The following is a 24400-nucleotide window of genomic DNA, read 5'->3' as shown; positions in this document are numbered from 1 at the left end:
TCTATCCTTTCCCTGGGGCTGGCGCTCACCGTTTGTAAGGCCAGGGCATCTTCAGGAGGATGCTGACCGCGGCCTTGGTGTGTTGTCTGGCCAGTAGGTGGAGAATGTCTCTCGTCCCCTCACTCAGCCGCCCCCCCCGGGGTGGGCTCAGTGTGTAGGAAAGAGCCGCCTGGAGATCCTGCACCTGCAGAGGCAAAGCAGGGACTGAGACCCTACCCCCGCTGTGGGTGGGTGGAAGGCAAGGGCCAGGAGGAACTGGGCAGGCTCAGAAACAAGGCAGCGGTCACATGGCCCGGCGGAGGCCATGGATAAACTCTCCTAGCGAGTGACTGAGCCGAGGGGGGTTCTGGGTTCGGTACCTTGAAACCCCCACCCGTGATCCAGCACCGTAGAACTAAGGGTCCAAATCCCGCTGCCCAGTGACACCCCACCCCCGGATATCCCGGCTGTACCTCCCCTTGTGACAACATGCCTGGGCTGCTTCAGCACCAGAGTGGGGTCTAAGCGTCTGGGATGCATTTCCATCCTGTACGTCAGTCCATGCCCACTGGGCAAAGAGTCAGTGGACACGGGGGACCCCACCGCAGGCTCTGTTCCTCCAGCTGGGGGATGGGTCTGGAGATAGGGCACATTTCCCAGGGAGTGAGCTGGGCAAGCCAGACTCCTGGGATCAAAGCCTGAAAACCATTACAGGGCCGTGCCCAGCGGCCCCCTTGCAGATAGGGCATGGATGGGTCCCATTGATCAATGATGGTGAGAAGGGATGTCTCCCCTCCACATCCTCCCTCGTGCCCCAGGAATTCTAGGCACGGGGCAAGATGGAGCTGCCCGAGATGTCAGCATGGTGCCTCCAATGCCCAGCCATTACTTGGCCCTGCAGCTCTGATTCTTGCTCTCTCAGCACCGCCTCCATGACGCCCGCCAGCTGGTCTGCACACTCCTCCTTCTCCAGCAGGCCCACCAGCAGGGTGAAGCTGAAGGGCATGAGGTCACTCGATTGCAGGTGCTTCGCGATGAGCTGCAGGGAAAGGCACAGGCCGAGTGTGAGCAGCGAGCCCCGGCCCGGGGAGGTGGGTTTGCTCTTCGGGGAACGGGGACAGAGGCACTGGCAGCCTGTGCCCAGGGCTATGTGAGTGGGCACTGGAGCCCATACCCAGGAATTTCCATCTGCCGGCTCCTCATCGAGGGAAGGAGCCAATAACCCCCCTTTCCCATGTGTGTGTCTGTCTCTCCAGCCACAGTCTTTTACTCACCATAGCAACATGGACAGGGTTCTCTCTGCAGCTGGCATCCTTCTGTGTCTTGCTCAGCACGCTCACCACTGCCCCTGTCTTGGTGTACACGACAGCTGCACAAGAAACCAGCAGTGCTCAGGCAGAGCTCTCAGGGCCGGATTCTTCCCCCTCCCCTTCGAGCCAGATCAGAGGTGCCAAAGAGCCAGACTCCAGCCGCAGCTGGGAACGACCAGCTAGGGTGAGCTCTCAGCTGGCTTCTGGGCCAACTGCCCACTCTTCACCCTGATATAGAAGGTGTGTTGGGGCTGGGGTGGGATCAGGGGAGGTCCCAGATGGTCCCAGGCACCTGGTGAAGGGCAGATGTCAGGTCAGCCCGGGAGGTACCAACCCACCTCTGCTCTGTGTCCCTTTGGTCAGGGCTGCGATGAAGGCGCCATGTTCTCTCTGCAGCCCTGCTCGCTAGGTAACAGCCGGGGCTGTGAAGGCTGAGAAGTGGCGACTGCTTCCGCTCTATCTTACCTTTGCAAGGCGTGAAGAGCCAGTAGAGAGCCTGAGATGCCCAGTATCTGGTGGCCTCCTGAGCATCGAAGGCCTGGCTTGTCAGCAGCCCGGCCATGTAGCCCTGCTCTACCATGGGTTTCAGGTCCTAATGGGCCACCAAACAGAAATTGAGGGCATAGGTCGGGACGAGCCCAGCTCTGTCTGTATTCCCCCCACTTCCCGTGAGTGCTGGGGGGGGTGGGGGGGCAGCAGGGTCTGCGCTGCTCACCTCAGTGATGGCTTTGAAGCGGTAGAACATGAAGAGCCGGGCGCTGGCTCTCACAGCTCGGCTCCTCTCCTGGGCCCGGGGAGAGCAGATCCACGGCTGCAAGTGCTGGGGAGTAGGGAGAAAGTCGTGTGAGCGGCAGCAATGCCGGGGCGACCTCCAGAACCTGCTTCCTGTCCCAGCAGGGAGAGGACATGGAGCATTTAACCTCTTCTCCTCCACTTCCGGACACTGGAACTCAGCGCTCCTCTCCTGTCTGGGGGACGTTGGCACAGGTCTGAGGGTCTTGGGCTCAGCGCTTTGAGGATTCTCCCCATTGATCCTGTAGGGTCTCGGGGCTGTTTCCTTCAGGGGAACAGGGGCTCCAGGCCAAATGTAGGAGGCCAAAGTGACACCCCTGGAGCAGGACTAGGATTGTCTTGCTGGATCCCAGGGTTGGGTGTATGCCCCAGGGGGACTGGCTAGTTCATAGCAGCTGGGAGGCCTGCTCAGCCCCCTCGGGATCAACTGGAGCCTTCCCTCTTGTGGTTCGGGTAGAACCTGACCAGCCGGCCCATCCCCAGATGGCCAGTGCGAATGGGCCCCTCCCCCCGCCCTATCATACCAGAAAGAGATGCAGTAGCGTGGTGGGGGTCAGGTGCTGCTCCAGGAATGTCTGCAGCACAAGATCCAGGCCCTCCCAGGGCAGTTCTTGGAGAGACTGGAGCAGAGAGAAGCAGGGAAGTAAATAACAAGGGAGGTGGGGTGCACGAGGAAGGGGGACGAGTGGATCCCCCCATCTGGAGCCAGGTGCTGTTGGTATTCGGGGTCCCTTTACCCAGGTGATACTGATCCCCCTGCATATAGACATGGGTCTCACCTGGACCACGGGCTGCCCTTCCCCAAAGAATCCTTCCTCCCACCTGGGCTCCCCAACACATGTACTGAGCTGGGCTCTGGAGGGAAGGCCTCCTCCCTCCCGCTCTGGAGGGGCCCCAGCTGCCCCCCAACACCCCGCTGGCTCCCCAAGGGCTGAGCTGTTCATCCCGCTCCAGCCAATCTCTGTTTCTGTGGCAGGGCGAGTCATGGCCTGGCCGTGTGGCTGTCCCGAATCCATGCTTTGCTCCCTCTGCACCAAATGCTATTTAACGCTCTGGGCCAGAGCCTCAGCTGGTGTGAACGGGGGTAGCTTCTAGCTCCCTGTGCCAAGAATCCAGGGTAATTCTATACAGTCTCACAGACACTCACCTCTACAGCTGTTCTCCCTGCCAACCCCACTGCAGAGTTAACTGCGTAGCCACTTGTCACCAGCCCTTTGGAAAATAAACCGAGGGGCTGGATTTGGCTGGACACGCAGCTCTCTGCATCGGGCCAGGGTCCAGCTACTCAGCAGGGGGGTGGCTGAGTTTCCCAGCCAAGGAGGCACGTGGAAGCTGCAGCTTTGTCCATGCCTCACTAACCTCTGCCCGGAGAGCGGAGCTTTTTGCCACCTCAGTCCCTCTCAGCTTCGCCAGGGCTGGGCGCTGAATCATGGCGCTGGTGATACAAGTCCCGATGGTCTCATCCTCCTGTTCCTTAGACAGGCGAGGCTCAAATTTCCTGATTGGAAGGAACGGAGCAGACGGGGCTATTAGACCGGAGACAGGTCCTGGCATGAGTCAGGTTGAGTTTGATGGCTCGAGGGACAGCTCCCTCCCTTAGCAGCAGAGCTCCAGGGGGCATCTCCAGCAGAGCCACCGCCTAGGGAATGGTCCTGTCTGGAGATGCCTTTGCCCCCTGGGCCCAGCAGGGGCTCTGCTGGGGAAGCTGCTCTCCGGGGCTGATCCTGGGCCCTGCTCTGCGGCTGCACCCATTCACAGCACTTCATGCTGACGGGAGGGGCTCCCTCTTCCCAGGCAAGACCCAGAGATGGGGGCTGGATAAAGAGACCCGGAGGCCGAGGAGGGTATGGCCCGTTAGTGAGCCACCAGGGAGAAATATCCTCCGGTTCTTATTGCAGCTCCTCCCTCCCCCACTTCTTCTCCCTCCATCTGCCCCTCCCCGGCTGCTGGGCTCCGCAGCTGAGTCAGGCCCCATGGACGTACCCTATGTATGAGATGGCCAGCAGGGCATGCTGGTGATCGGGGCTCTGCAGACGGGCCCGGTCCTTGCCTCTGAGCATCTCCTGCAGCACAAAGCAGAGAGTCAAAGGTAAAAGAATTTGGGGGAGCCCGGTTCCTCAGCAAGATCTGGAATCTCCAAACGCAGTTTGACGCCCCCACCGACCCTCAGCCCCAGCGTGCAGTGCACTGGGGCACGGAGCTGGGAAGCTGGCCTGGGAGCGGCCATGTGGCCAGAATGCAGGAGACATTCACCAGAGCCCCTATTTCGCCATTCCTGACGGCACATCTGGAAACTTCAGCATCTGCCACGGAGCAGGGAAGGGGGATCTGGGCAGAGGCGATTTTGTGACGGGGAGCATTAGAGTCCTGAACAGCTGAGGTCAAATATTTTCCTGCAAACCAAGGGAGGGCTGCGCCTGTTAACTCCTCAGGATCATGTCCCGGAGTGAAAACCCTTGGAGTTAACCCCCAGGGTGCTTTCTGGCTGCCAGGCAGATCCCTGAGAGGTGGGATGGGGAATGGTCCCAGGTGTAAGCAGCATGAATCCGCTAATGGAAAATAGTGTCATTTAATTCCTTGGGCTGGAATCGCACCAGAAGAATCTGGCATCAGCACTGGGTTTGCAGTGCACAATGTAGAACCCTGGGCACCGGGTCGCAAACACAGCACATGGCCTTTAAACGCTAGAGACTGTGGCACATGCATCTGCCCTAGGGACCCCTCCCAGGACCCAAGCGTGCTCACTCACCAGCAGGGGGGACAGCACGGTGTATGTGTCCTGGCTCACCAAGGGAATCCTGCTCACTTGGGTGACAGCTTCACCCACCAGCGCGAGGCTTCTCAGAAAAGCAGATCTCACCAGTGGATCCTGGGCTCACAGGCAGGATGGGGAGAGAACAATGAGGAAACAGCCACAGGCAATAGAGAGCTGAGACACAAGGCTACAGGGCAAGTCTCTACAAGGGAGCTGCTGTCCTAGGCGGGATTGCCCTCATGCCCTAAGGGAAAGGACCTGGCTTGCCGAGTGGAACAGCTTTGCATTCCCTAGGGCTGTGGGTCTCCAACTATTTTTACTGATGACCCCTTTCACACAGCAAGCCTCTGGGTGTGACCCCCCTAATAAATTAAACACCCTCTCTAATATATTTAACACCATTATAAGTGCTGGAGGCAATTGGGGTTTGAGGTGGAGGTTAACAACTTGCGACCCCCCCATGTAATGACCTCGTGACCCCTGGAGGGGTCCCGACCCCCAGTTTGAGAACCCCTGGCCTAGGGGAATATCTCTGGAGATGAATGCAAGGAATGGGCTGATTCCCAGAGGTGCTGAGCACTTGCAGTTCCCAGAGCTGTCAGTGGGCCCTGGGACTGCTCAGCTTCCCTGACAATCAGGTCGTAATTGTCCGATCTGGGACAGGAATCTGCTGCTCTCTGCAGTTGGCTGGGCTCTCCCTACCAAGGCATCTGTTCTCCAAAGAGAACATTCAGTTAAACCATAGTAGCATCCCCTCTCCTTTTCGCTGGGACGCGCACAGGGGCATCGTAACCAGCGTAGGACTGAACGTTGGCCTCAAACCTCCGATGGCAAGAAAACAACCTAGAGTTATCTCAAAAATCCCCCTTCAGCACCAGAGCCTGTCAACCGGGCTAGGGGCCTGAATCCCCCTGTGCGCCTTTTGTGTCCAGCTACACCATTGACGGCAGTGTGTGGGGAAAAAGGCCCTAAATCTTTATCTTCTGATCCGTGAGTGCAGCACAAGCCTAGAGGTACCAAACAGGGTACAGTCGTCTCTGGGACAATAGCACCAAGTGATGCTCAGTTACACTCTAACAAGGCCCAGATAGGAGTCCTTCCATTAGCTTCTATGGGCCTGGAATCAGAGAAGCTAACTGAGATGGGGCAGTCACAGAGAATGGTGCTGTTCCCATGTCTCCTGTCCCTCCTGGGGCAAAGGGCCAGCCCTCTGAGCTGAGTTTATGCAAAGACATAGCTCTGTGCTGCTGTGCATAGCCCGGGTAGGTGCTGTGTGGGCGGTCGGGGAGGGCTCTGACTTACGTGTGGGCTCAGAAAATAATGTTGTCGCATGGGAGCCAGGATATTGAAGCCTATGGTCTCTAGGATGAGATCCGTGGGGCCTGAGTGGACCACGTGCCCATAGGTGAGGAGCAGGAGGCTTCTCAACTGCTCGATGGAAGCTGGCTCCTGAGAATTGCAAAGGAAAGAGGGAGGAGAAGGGATGGCCTCCAGCTGCTCCTAACTTACAAATGGGGCCAGGGGAGGATTTTTCACCCAGCCGGCTTAGCAACCAAAGGCTACTCTGCTGAGCTGAATTGCCTGGACTCCGAGGCCCTTCCCAGCTCCCCAGGATTGGGTGGTTGAGGTGACCCGGCAGCCGAAGGGGACGCACTAGCAGCTGCTTTAATTCAGCCTAGCTCCAGAGATGTCACTGGGACTACAGTGGATTGCACTGGCCCAGAGAGTTACTGGGGAGGTGGTGGTGGTGGTGCGGGGGAAGGGGGGATGCAGGTTAATGTCAGACATGCCAGCCCTGGTGAGTCTGCCAGGAAGGTCTGTGAAATAGCCCAGTTCAGGGGAAGACCAAGGGTCTGTTCTGCTAGAAATGTGTCAGCTGGAGCTGATGGCTTGGCAGTGTCTTTTGGGCCCTCTCTGAGCCTTGTTTATGGGGCTGCATGGAGCATGTCTGAGCTCCCCAGGAGATACCCTGGAGAGCTTAGACAACAGGACCCACCTTCCCCCCTGGATCCACCCCATTGTGCTGTGATTGCAACTCCACGGAGGAGTAAGGAAAGGGCTCCCTGCACGGAGGCTGAGCCACTGCTTGGAAATTCAGCTCTTCGCTGAACAGGCTTCTGGGAAGCAGGGTCCTCTCTGGCAGGTCCCTTTACCTGCAAAGGCTGGTGAAGGGATGGCTGAAAGAACAGAGATGCTAGTTGGGACCGTACCTCCAGAGAGCCACCGGCAGAAGGCTGGAGCTGCACCCTGCTGACAAACTCTTCCCAGTGCTCCAGGATGGCGAAAATCTCGTCTAGCTGTTGCCTGGCACACAGCCCAAGCGCTCGGGCGAATCCCTGAGAGACAGAAAGATGGAGGTTGGGAATGCTGAGCAACAAGCCAAGGGGCCAAGATGGGCTTTCAAAGTCATTGCCATGGGCATGGATATAAGGAAGATCTTTTCAATCCACTGGACCTTGTCCAAGGCAGAACATACACATGTAGCATCAGGGGATTGACAAAGAATGAGGGATCACTTGACAGTGGAGGAGCAAAGACCTCACCTCTCTTTCCTCTTCTTCTCGGAAATCGACCATCTCCACCAGAAGCCATAGCTGGGGCTTGATGCTCTCTGCTGGAAAAAACATCATCACGGTGCCCCAGCACTTGTAGAGAAAGCTCTGTGAAAGAGACACCATCATGCTGGATGCATTGGGGCATGCACAGAGCCCACTGGGTATAGTTGTCTGTTTCACTGACCCCAAGCTGCCCCTGGTTAGCGACTGCTGTTCTGAACTAGGCACTGAACCCCAATTCCTTCCAGGTCACTGACCTTGTCACCGGGCCGCTTATCACCGTAGGCCAGCTGGCGCCTGATACTAGTGATGAAACAACCCAGCCAGGTGTGGTCCGAGATGAAAAAGAGAAGGTCTTCCAGGAACTGCCAGGGAAAGAAGAGCCAGTTAGAACCGAGAGGGGGCAAGAAACTGGTCCTTTCAATAGCTCCAGCTAGGAACCTACCACAGCTGGGAGGGGAGGGGAAGACGGAGCGTGCACTGTCACCCCCCACATCTCTCCTAATGTTTGTGAATCCTTGTGAGCTGCCCCTGGTGCTTTTCCAATTGCATCTGCTGGACTCAGCTGCTTCCTCTGTCCCACAATGTAGTGCTGCTGAGGGGCCTCTTAATCCTGCCTCAGCGTGGGGGGGAGGGGGAGGGGCGGGGGCTGGACTAGATGACCTCTTGAGTTCCTTTCCAGCCCTCCATTTCTCTGACCCTTACCTGCAGCAGCTGCTGCTCCCACTCCCTCTGGCAGAAGCAGGTCTTGTGATCTGGAAGAGATGGGCAGGTCAGTTTCCTTTGTGTTTAGACCCTTCTACTGAGGAGCAGCCTTCAACTTGGCTCTTGTTTGGCAGGGGGTGGGGAGGAGCTGCCGACTCACGGGCCCCGAGGGGACCCATGGCTCTTTGCAAATTGCTGATGGACAACAATGCTCCTCAGACCCAAACCCCTTGATGTGAAATACCCAGGAGTTCTGCTTGCCAAGATCCTTCCCTAGGGTGTGAGATGTCGAATGAAGGTTAGATACGGTCCTGGAAAGGATCCTTCCTGTCTAGGCATGGGGGGCTGAGCTAGATGAACCAAGGGATACGATCCTGACGTGATCCTCTCTGATTCCAAGGTCACAGCATCATATTATGCTGGATTCAGAGGGAGGCCCTGGCCTCTCCCTCTCTGAGCCCAGCATCACGGTGTCCCCTCCCTTTGCTTCTGCAAGGGGAGACACTCCCTCCTCACCTTCCACGTAGAGGAGCATTTCCGTCTTGTAGTTATTCCAGAACCGGCCCGACCCGGCCTGGAACATGCTCATCAGCTCGAAGAGGAGGAACATGGCTGCCCTTCTGACCTGCACCGTCATAAACGAAGACGCACCGAGCATCTGGCGGACAAAGAGGCAGAGGTGGCTGTACCCCTCCCTTGCGAGGCAGTGTGAGAAGGGAGCTCCCTACAGGTGCAGGGGGAGAGCTCAGTGATGGAGGGAAGGAGACAGCAGGGAGGTGCAGCTAACAACCAGGACAGGATTGAGATGGATATTTCAGTTGATCAGGGACACTCCATGGACCAGCTATTGGCTCCTTCCATCCTCTCACTCCTGGGCTGGCTCTAGCTCAGATGAAGGGAGACAGGATTATCCAGAGGCCGTCAGGCAGCTGCTGGGTCAGATCCTTGGCCTAGGTTAGAGCAGCACAAAGGGAGCTTGAAGCAGCCTGAAAGAGGCAGCTGGGCCATAAAGGGAATCCCCAGCTGCCCCTTTGTAAGGGAGGATGCTGGAGGCCAGGGGGCAGGAGGGGGCCTGCACAACAGTCCCTAAGGGCTCATTCCAGCTGGCTTCTATTGGAGCCGTCCGAGGGCTGCACTAACTGGTGCTGGGGGACCCGGTCCAGCCCCAGGATCAGGGGAGCCAGGAAGGTGGCTGGCTCAGAGAGCTCGCTGGTTCTGTTAAATGCCGAGAGGCGCTGGGTCGATGTGCAATGAACGCGAGGAATGTGACGAGCCAGCTCCTCTGGGGGCTTCGGGGAGAAGAGCCACCACACACTGCATGCCAGCTCCAGGAGCGGCCCCTTCCCACTGAGCATAAGGAACCTCCTGGCTGCGGGTTACTCACCAGCAGCCGAGCCAGCAGCTCCTGGGGTAGAGTGGACTTGCTGCTTGACCGACACCCTGTGAACAGAAAGGGGGGGCATCCCATCAGGCTCTGGAGGGATCTTTTGCATTCGGCTCTGAGCTCTGCCTGCGCCCTTGACGGCTGGCTGTGTCCTTGCAGTGAGCCGGAACCAGAGCCAAGAGCTGATCCCCACCCCACCTGGGGGCAGACGCCTCTCGCTACAGAAGGACTAAGAGCGGGTGGATAAAATACTGGGACTCACCTCTGTTCGCCTTGCCGCACCTCCTGGCCAAGGGCAGCCTGCCTTCCTCCTGCATCCTCTTTACCACCCCGACCGAGGTCTGCAGGAGGAGAGGCAGGGCTGGCCCATGGGCTGCTGGGCTCAGTTGAAGGAGCAGCCCAGGCCATAAAACCTGCAGAGCAGAGAAAAGCCATCTCAGTAGGGAAATATCCTCTTCCTGCACCAGCTCTCTCTTTCCTACGCTAGACAGGACCCCTGGCCTCGCCACCGCCAGCCAGACCTCTCTACCCAGCCTGAACCATGCAGCGATCCCCACTCCCTCCCCCTTCACACCTATCAGTGTCTGCCTCCAGCACCAAATCACGTGACACATGACTGACCCCCCGCCTTTTGTTGAGTGTAGCATCGTCATTGACAGCACAGTATTTCCTAACTCCAGTCCCACTGGGAAAGGCTGTGTTCTCACGGCAGGAGCGCAATACACCAGCTTGATAAATAAAGAGGAGACTAGGAAACCCAATACTATCAAGTGAAACCATGACAGGCGCTCAGGGAGGTTTGAGCTCTGCCCTTCACATCCCCACACAGACCTGCGCCACTTGAAGCACAGACGCAATTGCTGTCTGCTGTGTGGACAAGAGGGGGACTTAATACACACTGTGCCAGAGGGTTACACAACTCTTTGCTAGACTGTAGAAGAGTGGAGATCAGGAATCCCCAGGGGTCTATCCCCACCTGTAGTAACTAAAGCACATATATTGGGCATGCTCAATCTGAAAGACAGTGTAGCTGAGTGCACAATACTTGGGTCTGCCTTATTAGAAATGTGGCTTCTAGTCTCAGCTCTGCCTGAAGTGACCGTGCGCAACCTCGCTGTTAATTTGTTCAGTGTGTGGAGGGGGCTGGCTAATACTTGACTGCTTAGGCTTGCGTTCTGACGCCTGGATCAGTAATCAGGTCTGTGCAGTGTGTGGAAACCTAAGCAATAGCCAGCAGAGATGAGATTTGGATGTAGTGTCTCCCAGCTCAGTGGACTCTCCTGTAGGCACCAGGGTAGTGTGGGTGAGAGGCAGGAACTCCTGGGCTAGGGTTGGCTTTTGCAAAACAAGAATGTGATGGGCTGTATAGACCCCAGCCTGTAACAGCCAGGGAAAAGTTAACAGAAGAACCAATGAAGAGGGACTGAGCTATGGAAGCTGCAGAACCAGCATGACTGACCACAGGGGATACTCGAGCGGAAAAGCCCCTTTGACACCAAACGCTGGCGTGCAGGGGCACTCAGCCGGTGAGTGTTCCCTGTTCCAAAGACCCAGGTCTAGCTCGGATCCGGGGTCCATTTTAACCAACCCCATGATGTTCTGGAGCGGGGAGGCTCAGATAAATAAGTCTGGTTGGGGCCTGTCTCATCGAAAAGCTCAGACCCAGAGAGGCCTGTGTCCACTGGAGAGGGGCAGGGTCACTTACATTGGCCATTCTGGGGGAGTCAGCCAGGGACTGCAGGGTGCTGGAGCAGAGCTGGCGGACCTCGAGCTCCATAGTGCGCCTCCCGTCTGCTTCCTCCTGATGGTGAGAAGTAAGGGAGACACCAGGGAGATTTAGATTCGGTGGAGAACTTCGTGGCACGGTAACTCTAGTGGGCATGGCAGGGGGTGAAAATGGGGCTTGAAGAGAAAAGGCGGAACCCTGGCTGTGACTGTGCCATAACCAGCCCAGGGTCTGTGTGGAGCCAGTTCTAGGCTCCACCCCTCTGCCTGGTGAAAACCAGATCCATCATGGCTTAGTCTCCTAAGGTGGATGATCACAGTGAGACGAGAGAAGGAGGAAACCAGGGGTCCTGCCCTCCCTGCGCGAGGGACAGAGCCCGGATAGCAACTGGGAGAGGGATCAGAGAGAATGGGCTGGGAGGAAAAAACACTGTCTTCTATTTGTCATCATCTTCCATCAGTAGACGGAGGGTGCCGTCCCCAGTTCCATCTGCTTCCCAAGTCCTATTTGCTGCCCATCACCTGCCCATCCCCATCTGCAACTTCCCCCCTTCCCTATCCCTTGACCCCATGTTCTGCCCTGTTCACGGACTCCCGTCACCAAGGTCTCTGCAGATTCTTACCGTGCTGTCGAGGGTCAGGGTGCACTGACGCACCAAGAAGTCAATTAAGGGTCTTGAGGCAGATTTCTCCAAGAGCCCATGCGCCCCCATTGTCCTTATAAAATAAGCAAGGGCTTCTCTGACCTGCCAGACCCAGAGAGAAACAGAAATGATTTGCACACAGTGTGGAGGGACCTTGTCCCCTCCCAGTCCAGGCTGGGATCCTTTGGTGAAATACTGCTAGGCAGCCCAGAGATGACAATGCAGCCGGAGCCCTGCAGGGATTCTCTCCCCCACCTTCTGCCCTACACTATGGAGCACTGATGGGTCATGTGTTTCGATGCACAGGGTCCCGGCAGGCTCTGCACTGGCAGGCAGACATTCACTAGCTTTGGCCGCGTTGGCCATGGTTCCAGACTCACCCGTATGCTTGTGCTCTGCAGGAGTGGACCCAGGGCTATGAACAGCTTCTCGGTATTGTGCGTCATTTCGGAAACTGTAAGAGACACAGACACACGGCTCGGCAGGGTTGATGTTAAACTGGGGTGTGCAGGGACCTGAGATCTCAGGAACCTTAGAGCAACCTCAATGTCCCTACATGACCCTCCTGGCAGGTTACCCCCATGGGTAACCAGCTGCATCTGCCCACGCTTGCAGTTGCAGCAGTGACTGTCCTCTCTCATTGCCGCAGCATCGGCTGAGGGGCTGCAGGCAGAGGCGTAGCGAGCGCTCTCCGTACCCTCCGACCGGAGGGGGCCCTGCAAGGAAGGGGGCCCCTAAAAGTGGCAAAATAAATACCACATTCCAGTTTCTGCATTGTAAGGGGCTCCGCCCGGACATCTGTTCGGAGGGGGCCACCGTTCGGAGGGGGCCACGTTCTTTGTTGCTACGGCCCTGGCTGCAGGACTTGGATTATCTACTGCAGACAGGTATGAATGACCCCCATGAGGCCCAGTGCTAAGCGCTGCTAACTGCACAAGAGGCCATAAGACATCAAAAGACAAGGCCTCGCTGTGGGGTCACTTACTGTTGGATTGGACTATCCGGTCCAGAATGAAGAGACTGGCACAGGTCTCCTCTTCCTCGTCCTTGTTCAGCCTCCTGAACAGGAACACAAGCAGCTCCACCAGGAACAAGCGAGCTGCAGGAAGAGGAGTGAATCAGACTGGGGTGAGTGAATCATAAAGGGGAAGGGAATACAGTTCTATGCCTGGGCTCTGAAATTCCGCAGGCTCTGGGAAATCTCCTTCTCTGGGAAAGGTGAATGGGTTTCTTACCCAGATGGATCAGAGAGTCCAGGGCCTCTCTCCGCTCCTCCAGGGCCTCTCTGGGGAGATGACACACCTAGGGGAAGAAAGCAACACCAGCAAAGGCAAACTAGATCAAGTGTCTCTCAGGCCAAGCCCTCGGATGGCAGAGTGAAGGGGTGAGGGTGGAGAGGCAGATTCTAATTCCCATCTAAAGAACAGGCCAGCAAGCTGGATCAGTCTATGAGTGACGCCGAGGCTTCGGGGGCCATGGCTCATGTAGAAGCAGAGTTTGACGGGTCAGGAACCGAAGATGTGGAGCGTTGGAACAAGGTGCGGGATGCTGATGTTCCCGGTCAAAGGGGGTGGGGTGAGTGGGAGGAAAAGAAACCAAAGGAGAGTTCTCTAGGATCCATCCCCCAATGGGAACAGGATGAGGCAGGGACAGCTCTTCCCACAGCCTACCCAGTTTAAGCCAACAGGCCCCGGGATTTTGCCTGAGTGATCCCAGCATCTCTTACCATGGAGTGGAGTGCTGGGAAGAGGGTGCCAATGTCCTTCCTCAGGGCAGCCTCATCCATGTCCCTCACGCAAGCAAGGCCCTGTGCAAGAAAAAAGACGCAGGGCATGGCGATGACGTGTCAGGCAGACAAGCCCCAATGTGTAGAGTCTCCATCAGCAGCTGGGTTACCACTACCCAGACTTGGAAGGAATAAAGTTATGGCCTGGTGGAGAACAGCTTCCAGCTGGTGCCGGGCTCTCCCTTCTCTGGGAGGGGCATTTGACCCCTTGGTTTGCACTAGCCTAGTATCACTTAGGGTTGGTTCAACAGGATAGTTGTACCGGGCGCCAGCTGGGGTGGTGTGTGCTGAGAGGATGGCAGGGATGGCGGGGCCCGGTTTGGAAGAGCGGGGCCTGCCCTGATTACTTATCACTACTGATGTTATGGCAGCGCCCACAGGCTCCAGTCAGGATCAGGCCCTGTTGCACTGGGTGCAGCACAACGCAGACAGAGACAATGTCTGTCCTGAAGGGCTGACAGTCTAGAGACCCACGCAGACAGGTCAGGGATGGGGAGACAGCATCCAAGGGCTCCTCCCTGCCCCCGTGCTGGGCTGAGGAAAGCACGCGGGAGCTTGGAAGGGAGAGCTTAATGTCCCTTCATGCGGCCTTACCAGGGGCCAAGGATCTGGCCCATTGTCTCTGCCTGCTCACCTCCTACAATGGTCACTTCCAGAGTGTACCAGGGATGTACACTCCTGCTTTCTGGCCTTGGGCCAGCCACTTCCCCTCCCGGAGCCTTGCTCTCCACAGGTGTAACTGGGCTAACAGCTAACCCTGCCCCGGGCCCAGGGAGAGGTGAGTGCGCGGGACACTCTGGGGAGAGGTGAAGCTCAGGATTATTTCTCTCCCTGGTTCCCTAATGCAGCCCATTGCTGACCAGCCAGCAAAGAAGAAAGAAAGCAGGGGCAGGTGCTGGGAATGGAGTCGCCTCTCTCCTCCCGTCTGCAACACCTGCCCTGGCCAGGGGGGGTCAGAGCATGTTCTCTAGGGCCAGAGAATGGCAGTGAATCTGGGAGCAAGAGATGAGGAAAGGGAGTCAGAGTCTTAGAGGGTCAGTGTGTCGTGGGAAAGGCAGTAGGGGGCGGGAGTCCAGGCTGAGTTGGTGATGGAGGGAACCTTGTACCATCTGTGCCATGGGCACTTCCCCAGTGTGCTGTGGATTTCCCGCTCTCTCCTCACTCACGCTGGTCTTCCTTGGCGTTTCCTCCTCCTCGCTGATTGGGGCGAGCTGTCCCCTGGGTGACAAATAGGCCTTTTGCTTGGTGCCTAAAATGAACAGCAGGAAACTAAGGTTGCTCTTAAGCAAAGTAAGCAGCCATGGGATTAGAGGGAAGGTCCTCTCATGGACTGTAGCTGGTTAAAAGACAGGGTAAGAATACATTTTCGGTTTTCACAAGGAGGTAAATAGTGGGGTCCCCAAAAATCTGTACTGGGGCCTTTGCTGTTCAGGGGTAAAATAAGGAGGTGGCAAAATAGGTGGATGATACAAAATTACTCACCATTGTTAAGTCCCAGGTAAACTGGAAAGAGTTACAAAGAGATCTCACTAAACTGGATGACTGGGCAACAAAATGGCAGATGAAATTCAGTGTCGATGAGTGCAAAGTAATGCACATTGGAAAACATAATCCCACATACAAAATGACGGGGTCTAAATTAGCTGTTACCACTCAAGAACGAGATCTTGGAGTCATTGCGGATAGCTCTCCGTAAACATCCACTCAATGTGCAGCGGCAGTCAAAAGAGCTAACAGAATGTTGGGAATCATTAGGAAAGGGATAGATAATAAGATCGATAATATCATAAAATGACTAGGGAAGTGTTATTTACCCCTTGACAGAACACATGAACCAGGGGTCAGCCAATGAAATTAATAGGCAGTGGATTTAAAACAAACAAAGGGAAGTATTTCTTCACACAATGCACAATCAACCTATGGAACTCATTGCCAGGGGATGTTGTGAAGGCCAAAAGTATAATTGGGTTTAAAAAGAACTAGATAAATTCAAGGAGGATAGGTCCATTAATGGCTATTAGCCAAGATGGTCAGAGATGCAATCCCATGCTCTGGGTGTCCCTAAACCTCTGATGGCCAGAAGTTGGAACTGGATGACAGGGGATGATGGATCCCTTGATAATTGCTCTGTTCTGTTCATTCCTCTGAAGCACCTGGCATTGACCACTGTCAGAAGACAGGGTACCGGGCTAGATGGACCATTGGTCTGACCCAGCATGGCCATTCTTATATTCTTATGAAGAGCCACTGGGGAGCTGAGCTGGTAGAGGGAGCTGCCTGGTGGGTCAGTTCCCCCTTTACTGGCACCCAGGCTGCCCAGTGATGATTCCAGTGCTGCCCTATGGCAGCAGGGCTTTAGCCCAGCCTGGGATGGCACGGAGGCTGGCGTGTAAGGTGGAGCAGAGGGCAGTGGCTTATGGGCATGTGCAGAGCAGGGCACAGAGCCTGGGTGGAGTCTCTTCTTGCCCTCTCAGCACTGGGGTTTGGCTGTCACTGTGGCTACTTTCCCCGGCTTTATTCCTGGCACTCAATACTGGGCATGGGCCTACCTGGATCAGGAGGTTCAGCACAGAAAGTGCTGCAGTGGCTGCCCATTCCTGCAGCCAGGGTTTGTGGCGCCGGGTCTTGTTTTTGGGCCGCCTTCTGCTCCTCTGTGTCTGTGGATACAGGCAGATGCTGGGTTAATTTCCCACAATCAAGGTCACTAATAGAATGCCCTGGGGGCGACAGGGACATACAACTGTGTGGGAACTGTCTGCACCTTATGGAACCCCTGGCGAGGGATTTCCACCAATCACTGCCCAGACAGTGTCATGTTACTTAACATTGAGATTGGGCATTTCCTCTTCCAGTCCCTTTACAAACATTACCCACACCTTCCAGACCCCAGTGAAGATTGTCAGTCTTGTTAGCCCCATTATGAAGCTAGGAAAACTGAGGCACTGAATGATCCCGTGTGCACTGGGATGGAACTTCCTGATGGGACAGAAATAGACATGTGGTGATTTGTCACAGCGAAAGGCTGTTGACTCCTACCTGGGACAGAAGAGTCAGTGGGGCCTGGCTGGCTGGAGTCCAGATTTGTCCTGTCCATTTGGAAAGGTGTCCATCCTGTAATTCAGAAGGGCAGTGGTGGGGTGAGGTGTCATGGGACTGATTCTATGTAAGGGCAATAGGAATCAGAGAGGAACTGGGGTAAATCTGTATCGTGGGGGATGCTTCTGGGCAGAATTCCTACTCACCAATAGTCTGAATCAGTCTTTGGCAGAGACGGTCCAAAAACCCCAGATTGACTCCTAGACAAGAACCAATGTAAACAGATCACAGGAGTTTCTCTTCTACTGCACAGACCTCAGAACATTCACACCTCACTCTTGGGAGGCCAAGCCAGTGCTCTGGTGCCCGGTGCCCTGCATTGCCATGTGGAATGAGACCCAGGCTCAATTCTCTGTGCTGGTCTGCGGCTCCCAAGATGGCTGGAATTGCTCCAGGTGGGGGGAACTTCCATTTACATGGGGAGGCTCTCTGCTTGACTAGGGGATTTGAAGGGGATTCCATTGAGTCCCCCTCAGCCAGAAGGACGTAACACATGAGATGGAGAACCCCAAGGAGACAGAGACATTGCAAGGCTCGGATGGAGGTAGCTGTACAGAGCTGCAGCACTGAAATGTGGGATCCCCCTTCCTTGGGGATAAAATCTTTGTGGTACCTCTCCTCTTCCTTGGGATTCAGCAAGGCGGCTCTATCACCTACAGCATTTGGTTCCATGAGGTATTTGAGTTTATGAGGTATGTTCTGACCAAGAAGTTACCTATTCTGGCCCACCTCACTGCACAGCCACCAAACCAGCAGTGCTTGAGACAGAATCTGATCATGACTCACAAAGCCATTTGTAATATACATATGAAAAACGTGGGCATCTCAGTGACGAAAAATGCATTGGTGTCTGTTTCCAGGAATGGAATGTGTGTGCTCCGTAGCACCCACAGTTCCAACCACAGCCGTGGTCGCTTAGCTCACAGTCAGCCAGTTACAGATCACAATGATCGTTTGCACAAGCAGTCACTGCAACTGCTTAGCTAATTGCTGCAACCGTGCACACGAGTTAATAAGCAGTTTTTGATAGATTCATAGACTCTAGGACTGGAAGGGACCTCGAGAGGTCATCGAGTCCAGTCCCCTGCCCTCATGGCAGAACCAAATACTGACTAGATCATCCCTGATAGACATTTATCTAACCTACTTTTAAATATCTCCAGAGATGGAGATTCCACAACCTCCCTAGGCAATTTATTCCAGTGTTTAACCACCCTGACAGTTAGGAACTTTTTCCTAATGTCCAACCTAAACCTCCCTTGCTGCAGTTTAAGCCCATTACTTCTTGTTCTATCCTTAGAGGCTAAGATGAACAAGTTTTCTCCCACCTCCTTATGACACCCTTTTAGATACCTGAAGACTGCTATCATGTCCCTTCTCAGTCTTCTCTTTTCCAAACTAAACAAACCCAATTCTTTCAGCCTTCCTTCATAGGTCATGTTCTCTAGGCCTTTAATCATTCTTGTTGCTCTTCTCTGGACCCTCTCCAATTTCTCCACATCTTTCTTGAAATGCGGTGCCCAGAACTGGACACAATACTCCAATTGGGGCCTAACCAGCACAGAGTAGAGCGGAAGAATGACTTCTCGTGTCTTGCTCACAACACACCTATTAATGCATCCCAGAATCATGTTTGTTTTTTTTGCAAAAGCATCACATTGTAGACTCATATTTAGCTTGTGGTCCACTATAGCCCCTAGATCCCTTTCTGCCATACTCCTTCCTAGACAGTCTCTTCCCATTCTGTATGTATGAAACTGATTGTTCCTTCCTAAGTGAAGTACTTTGCATTTGTCTTTATTAAACTTCATCCTGTTTACCTCAGACCATTTCTCCAACTTGTCCAGATCATTTTGAATTTTGACCCTATCCTCCAAAGCAGTTGCAATCCCTCCCAGTTTGGTATCATCTGCAAACTTAATAAGCGTACTTTCTATGCCAATATCTAAGTCGTTGATGAAGATATTGAACAGAGCCGGTCCCAAAACAGACCCCTGCGGAACCCCACTCGTTATACCTTTCCAGCAGGATTGGGAATCATTAATAACTACCCTCTGAGTACGGTTATCCAGCCAGTTATACCCCCACCTTATAGTAGCCCCATCTAAGTTATATTTGCCTAGTTTATCGATAAGAATATCATGCGAGACCGTATCAAATGCCTTACTAAAGTCTAGGTATACCACATCCACCGCTTCTCCCTTATTCACAAGACTCGTCATCCTATCAAAGAAAGCTATCAGATTGCTTTGAAATGATTTGTTCTTTATAAATCCATGCTGGCTATTCCCTATCACCTTACCACCTTCCAAGTGTTTGCAGATGATTTCCTTAATTACTTGCTCCATTATTTTCCCTGGCACAGGGATACCTCCCTCAGTGGTTTGAGCATTGGCCTGCTAAACCCACGGTTGTGAGTTTAATCCTTGAGGGGGCCATTTAGGGAACTAGAGTTTAAAAAAAAAACTGTCTGGGGAGTTGTCCCCCTTTGAGCAGGGGGTTGGACTAGATGATCTCCTGAGGTCCCTTCCAACCCTGATATTCTATGACTCCACAGAAGTTAAACTAACTGGTCTGTAGTTTCTTGGGTTGTTTTTATTTCCCTTTTTGTAGATGGGCACTATGTTTGCCCTTTTCCAGTCTTCTGGAATCTCTCCTGTCTCCCATGATTTTCCAAAGATAATAGCTAGAGGCTCAGATACCTCCGCTGTTACCTCCTTGAGTATTCTAGGATGCATTTCATCAGGCCCTGGTGACTTGCAGGCATCTAACTTTTCTAAGAGATTTTTAACTTGTTCTTTTTTTATTTTATCTTCTAAATCTACCCTCTTCCCATTAGCATTCACTATGTTAGGCATTCCTTCAGACTTCTCGGTGAAGACCGAAACAAAGAAGTCATTAAGCATCTCTGCCATTTCCAAGTTTCCTGTTACTGTTTCTCCCTCCTCACTGAGCAGAGGGCCTCCCCTGTCTTTGGTCTTCCTCTTGCTTCTAATATATTGATAAAAAGTCTTCTTGTTTCCCTTTATTCCCATAGCTAGTTTGAGCTCATTTTGTGCCTTTGCCTTTCTAATCTTGCCCCTACATTCCTGTGTTGTTTGCCTATATTCATCCTTTGTACTTTGTCCTAGCTTCCATTTTTTATATGACTCCTTTTTATTTTTTAGATCATGCAAGATCTCGTGGTTAAGCCAAGGTGGTCTTTTGCCACATTTTCTATCTTTCCTACCCTGAGGAATAGCTTGCTTTTGGGCCCTTAATAGTGTCCCTTTGAAAAACTGCCAACTCTCCTCGATCATTTTTCCCCTCAGTCTTGATTCCCATGGGTCCTTACCTATCAGCTCTCTGAGCTTACCAAAATCCGCCTTCCTGAAATCCATTGTCTCTATTTTGCTGTAGTCCCTTCTACCCTTCCTTTGAATTGTGAACTCTATGATTTCATGATCACTTTCACCCAAGCTACCTTCCACTTTCAAATTCTCAACGAGTTCCTCCCTATTTGTTAAAATCAAATCTAGAACAGCTTCCCCCCGGTAGCTTTTTCAACCTTCCAAAATAAAAAGTTGACTGCAATGCAGTCCAAGAACTTATTAGATAGTCTGTGCCCTGTTGTGTTAATTTCCCAACATATATCTGGATAGTTGAAGATCTTGGGCTTTGGATGATTTTGTTAGTTGTTTAAAAAAAGCCACATCCACCTCTTCCACCTGGTTAGGTGGCCGGTAGTAGACCCCTAGGATGACATCACCCATGTTTTTTACCCCTTTTAGCCTAACCCAGAGACTCTCAACACTTCTGTCTCCTATGTCCGTCTCCACCTCAGTCCAAGTGTGTACATTTTTAATATACAAGGCAACACCTCCTCCCTTTTCCCCCTTCCTTCCCCTGTCTATCCTTCCTGAGCAAGCTGTACCCATCCATACCAACATTCCAATCATGTGTATTATCCCACCAAGTTTCGGTGATGCCAACAATGTCATAGTTGTATTTATTTATTAGCACTTCCCGTTCTTCCTGCTTGTTAGCCATACTTCTCGCATTTGTAGATAGGCATCTAAGATACTGATTTGATCTTGCCTCCCAGTTTTGCCCTGACCCTCCTTTCTCTCTGCCATTATAGCCCACGCTCCCTCCTATTTCCGACCCATCTCCCAGGTCTCCATGTTCTCCACTTACCTGTGGGCTTTGCTCACCTGTCCCCGTCAAAGCTAGTTTAAAGTTGTGGACATCCTTCTGAATTTTGAGGCTAATGAGACGTTTACTCTCATAATAACTGTTGTGATTCTCTAATATAGCACCCTGCATTAATATAGCACTGTTCACCCCGAAGGATCCCATGGGAAGTATACTCTTTGCACAAGCTAGAACTAAACATTATGTTAGTTTATGTGTCATTATATAATGCCTGCATCTGTAATTTTCACTCTGGGCATCTGAAGAAGTGTTTTTTTACCCACGAAAGCTTATGCCTAAATAAATCTGTTAGTCTTTACGGTGTCACCGGACTCCTTGTTGTTTTTGTGGATACAGACTAACATGGCTGCCCCCGATACTAAACATTATGTTGATTCTGTAAAAGACAGTGCAGATGAACAGCAACTTTGGCCTTGGAAAGGAATTCTGGCTGTGTATCATGCCGCTTTCTGCCTACCTGGACCAGGAGACTCTGTGACAGGTGGGTTGCCATCTCTGGCTGACACTGCAGTCTCCTGCACTGCTGTGTCTGTCAATAGAAGAGAAGGGTTAAATTTCTCCATTAAAGGTCTCTGGTTGAACCGCCAGGGGAATGATGTGAATGATAGTGCTGAGGGGAAGGTAGTTTTCTGTACCCAAAGCAGCAGGTTCCAGTCCTCTTGTGACACTTCAATGAACCTGATTTCACTGAGTAACAAATACAGTCACACCTGGGTCACCAAAGAACTTTCTCAGTTACAGAGAACACCTGTGTGACCCAGAAAGGAGCGATTCTCTAAACAGAGGCAAAGCCACCCCAGCTCTCCTTCTCACTGTCACAGGTTGGGGCCAACAATCACAGCCCCCGACTTCCACACAGTACACAATGGGGTCTCAGCAGTGCAGGGGGTGGGGACTAGTTTGCAGCAAACACAGCTTTGAGGATTTAGAAATCTAGCGCGTGCAGTGCTTGGGGAGGGAGAACCGCAGGGAGATGGAGACTCCAAGAGCCCTCCTCATTCAGGCAGTGCAGACCACAAGGCCTCTGGAAAAGTCGAATGCCAGGCACAAGCAGAACCTCAGTAATGGGAAGGAGGGGGCCGACCCACTGGAGGGAGTTGGCAAAGAGCAGGTATAGCCTATAGGTAGCGCCCTACCAAATGTACGGTCCATTCTGATCAATTTCGTGGCCATAGGATTTGAAACCCAATTTCAGGTTTTCAGATGTTTACATCTGAAATGTCACAATGTTGTAGTGGGGGTTCTGCCCCAAAAGGGAGTTGCGGAGGAGTCGCAAAACTGTTGTAGGGGGGTTGTGGGATTGCAACCCTCACTTCTGCGCTGCCTTCCGAGCAACCGGGGTATGTACCCGGAGGGGGGTCTGATCTCCCCGGCGAGGGCGGCTGTGCAGGGGAAGTGCCAGTTCCGTCCCTCCCCAGCCCAGAGGGGACTAGCAGCTGGAGTCAGGGGCATGGCAGTAGCCTGCCCTTCCCCAATAGCTAGATTTCATGGGGGAGGTCTGATTTCATGGTCCATGACTTTTTCATGGCTGTGAATTTGGCCTACCTATGGGATGGTTTAGGTTAAGAAATAAGTAGAAAATAGGTCTGGGGCCTAAGTTAGCTTAAGTGTAGAAGAGTTTAGAAAACTGAAGTTGTTAGTGTGAGGAAAGTTAGCCATAAGTTGGAGATCCTGTTATGGGAAAGTAAGAGTTAGCAAGGACATGGCCCGGGATTATGCTACTGTTAGGTTTTGGTTATAACTGGCTTAAGCAGGGCTTTTAATGAGTGTTTTTGAGAATTGTGACTGTTTTATTAAAATGTTATCTATACTAATATAGTATGGGAAGGATATTGGTGCAGATGTTAATGTACACCACGTGTAATGTAAAGAGTCAATAAGGAGGCGATGGAAATATAATTAGTGTAAGGGGCAGTTGCACGTTCAATAGTATGAGAATGGCTTCTCCTGGGAGTTGTTTTGTTAATTCGGTGAGCGCTCCAATTAATGCCCCAACGGTACCGTTATGTCCCAGGGTTCTAAGGCTGTACTTCACGCTGTTGTCAGTGGACTGATCCCGCATTGATCCACAATACAACAGTTAGTGTTGACAGTGTAGGTGGTAAATGCGCACCTGTTTGCTTAACTAATCGTTTTATTTTGGAATGAAGTTTGGTTTTATCATTCATAGTGTCGCCTAAATACATTTTCTGTAACTGACCTAGTGGCTTGAACCTGGGTTTTGTTGCAGCCTTATCTGTAACAACTTACTATGAATTGGAAACATTTCAACATGAAGGTTACAGAAGGTTACGCAGGAAAAGGGGTGAATCTGAGGAGTCGGTACCCCTGTTTCCTACTTACCTGAAGCAGGCCCAGACAGGGAAGAGCTGCAACACCCAGTTGTTGCTGTATCCTCCTTCCCCTGGTCTGTGGCTGTGGATAAATGCAAAGGGGTAGGGGTCATTTCCTCCTTTCCTGGTCACTGATAGAAATCCCAGGGGGGTGAGGTAGACAATACATATGTGTGGGGAACTAATCACACTGCAGGGCACCTCTGGAGAGGGACTTCCACCAGTCACAGCCCAGAGCATTTATATTGCACACCCATCGCCAAGGCATTTGACAAACACCTCACCCCACAGGTAGGGAGCTGAGATAACATGGGGAGGGACAATAGGGGCCAGGGGGAAATTTGAGGAGAATCTGCCCCAAATTTTTCCCTAACCAGCAGGATTCCATTAGAGATTTTAGCCCAAGAGGCTCGGACTTCCCCAGCTCTGCTTGTCCCCGCTTCTCTAGTTAATAACAGATCTCCCTCAGGAGACAAGGAGAGTGCAGACAAGGCCGGGATGGCAGTGCTGCATTGGGGTCCCACCAGAGAATTCCCTGCCAGTCCAGAAGGGCTAGAAATGTCTGGGGGTTTAAATAACGCTAAAATGCTGCAAGGAACCTTGGAGAAAACAAACCTCCTCCATCAGGAGACCCTGACTCCCCAAGCACATGGAGATTCCATGCAGATTCCCAGTGGTCCCCTGCAGGTAACTCTGGACAGGACAGCAATGGGGGGAGAGGAGGGTCCATTTCTGGGGAGAATTCCTACTCACCTCCAGACCGGACCAGCAGTCGGCGGAGGTGGTCGTAAAGATCCATATCGGCTCCTAAGACAAGAACCAACATGAATGAGTCCCTGGGGCTTCCTTCCCATGACACAGACCCCACCATACTCATACACGGTTCTAGGTGGACCAAAGGGACCCAGGCGTAGTTCTTTTGCTGCCTACCTGGCTGGAGAGACAAGACCGCTATGAGGTGGTGAGACCTCAATATTGATGTAAAATTTTATGAATAGCATTATTATCACTTCGTTTTATAATGTTAGGTCATTATAAACATGTTTGTGCCTTTACTGAACATTCAAACATAACTATAAGTATATTGTCACCAGGAGGCTTGAAAATAGAACAGTAGCCCAGTTTTAGTTAGCTAGGTTATA

At 52.9% G+C, this 24400-nt stretch overlaps 2 protein-coding genes and 1 long non-coding RNA gene across 3 annotated transcripts; all 3 read right to left on the bottom strand.

Moving 5' to 3' along the window:
* Positions 1–1262: 1262 nt before the first annotated feature.
* LOC135979497 (uncharacterized) lies at positions 1263–2703 on the bottom strand. The gene is made up of 3 exons (XR_010596794.1): positions 2606–2703; positions 1755–2109; positions 1263–1348 (listed from the first exon to the last, which is right to left on the bottom strand). It is a non-coding gene; the product is annotated as an uncharacterized LOC135979497 (long non-coding RNA).
* A 659-nt stretch (positions 2704–3362) lies between these two features.
* LOC135979496 (maestro heat-like repeat-containing protein family member 1) lies at positions 3363–8791 on the bottom strand. The gene is made up of 8 exons (XM_065579827.1): positions 8613–8791; positions 8097–8146; positions 7649–7756; positions 7380–7496; positions 6990–7172; positions 6139–6285; positions 4065–4144; positions 3363–3579 (listed from the first exon to the last, which is right to left on the bottom strand). Exons 1-8 carry the CDS (start codon positions 8752–8754, stop codon positions 3363–3365), a joined length of 1044 nt encoding a protein of 347 aa, XP_065435899.1. The 5' UTR covers positions 8755–8791.
* Positions 8792–11519: 2728 nt separating this feature from the next.
* Positions 11520–24057, bottom strand: LOC135979495 (maestro heat-like repeat-containing protein family member 1). Its single transcript, XM_065579825.1, has 8 exons — positions 24012–24057; positions 14802–14884; positions 13576–13656; positions 13085–13151; positions 12835–12948; positions 12230–12303; positions 11829–11951; positions 11520–11564 (listed from the first exon to the last, which is right to left on the bottom strand). The coding sequence occupies exons 1-8, from the start codon at positions 24055–24057 to the stop codon at positions 11520–11522; spliced, it is 633 nt and encodes a 210-aa protein (XP_065435897.1).
* Positions 24058–24400: the final 343 nt, after the last annotated feature.

The sequence above is a fragment of the Chrysemys picta genome, unplaced genomic scaffold (assembly GCF_011386835.1).
Source record: "Chrysemys picta bellii isolate R12L10 unplaced genomic scaffold, ASM1138683v2 scaf916, whole genome shotgun sequence".
NCBI lineage: Eukaryota > Metazoa > Chordata > Testudines > Emydidae > Chrysemys > Chrysemys picta.
Note: the sequence above shows the minus strand (reverse complement) of the source record. Positions and strands in the feature narration are given on the sequence as shown.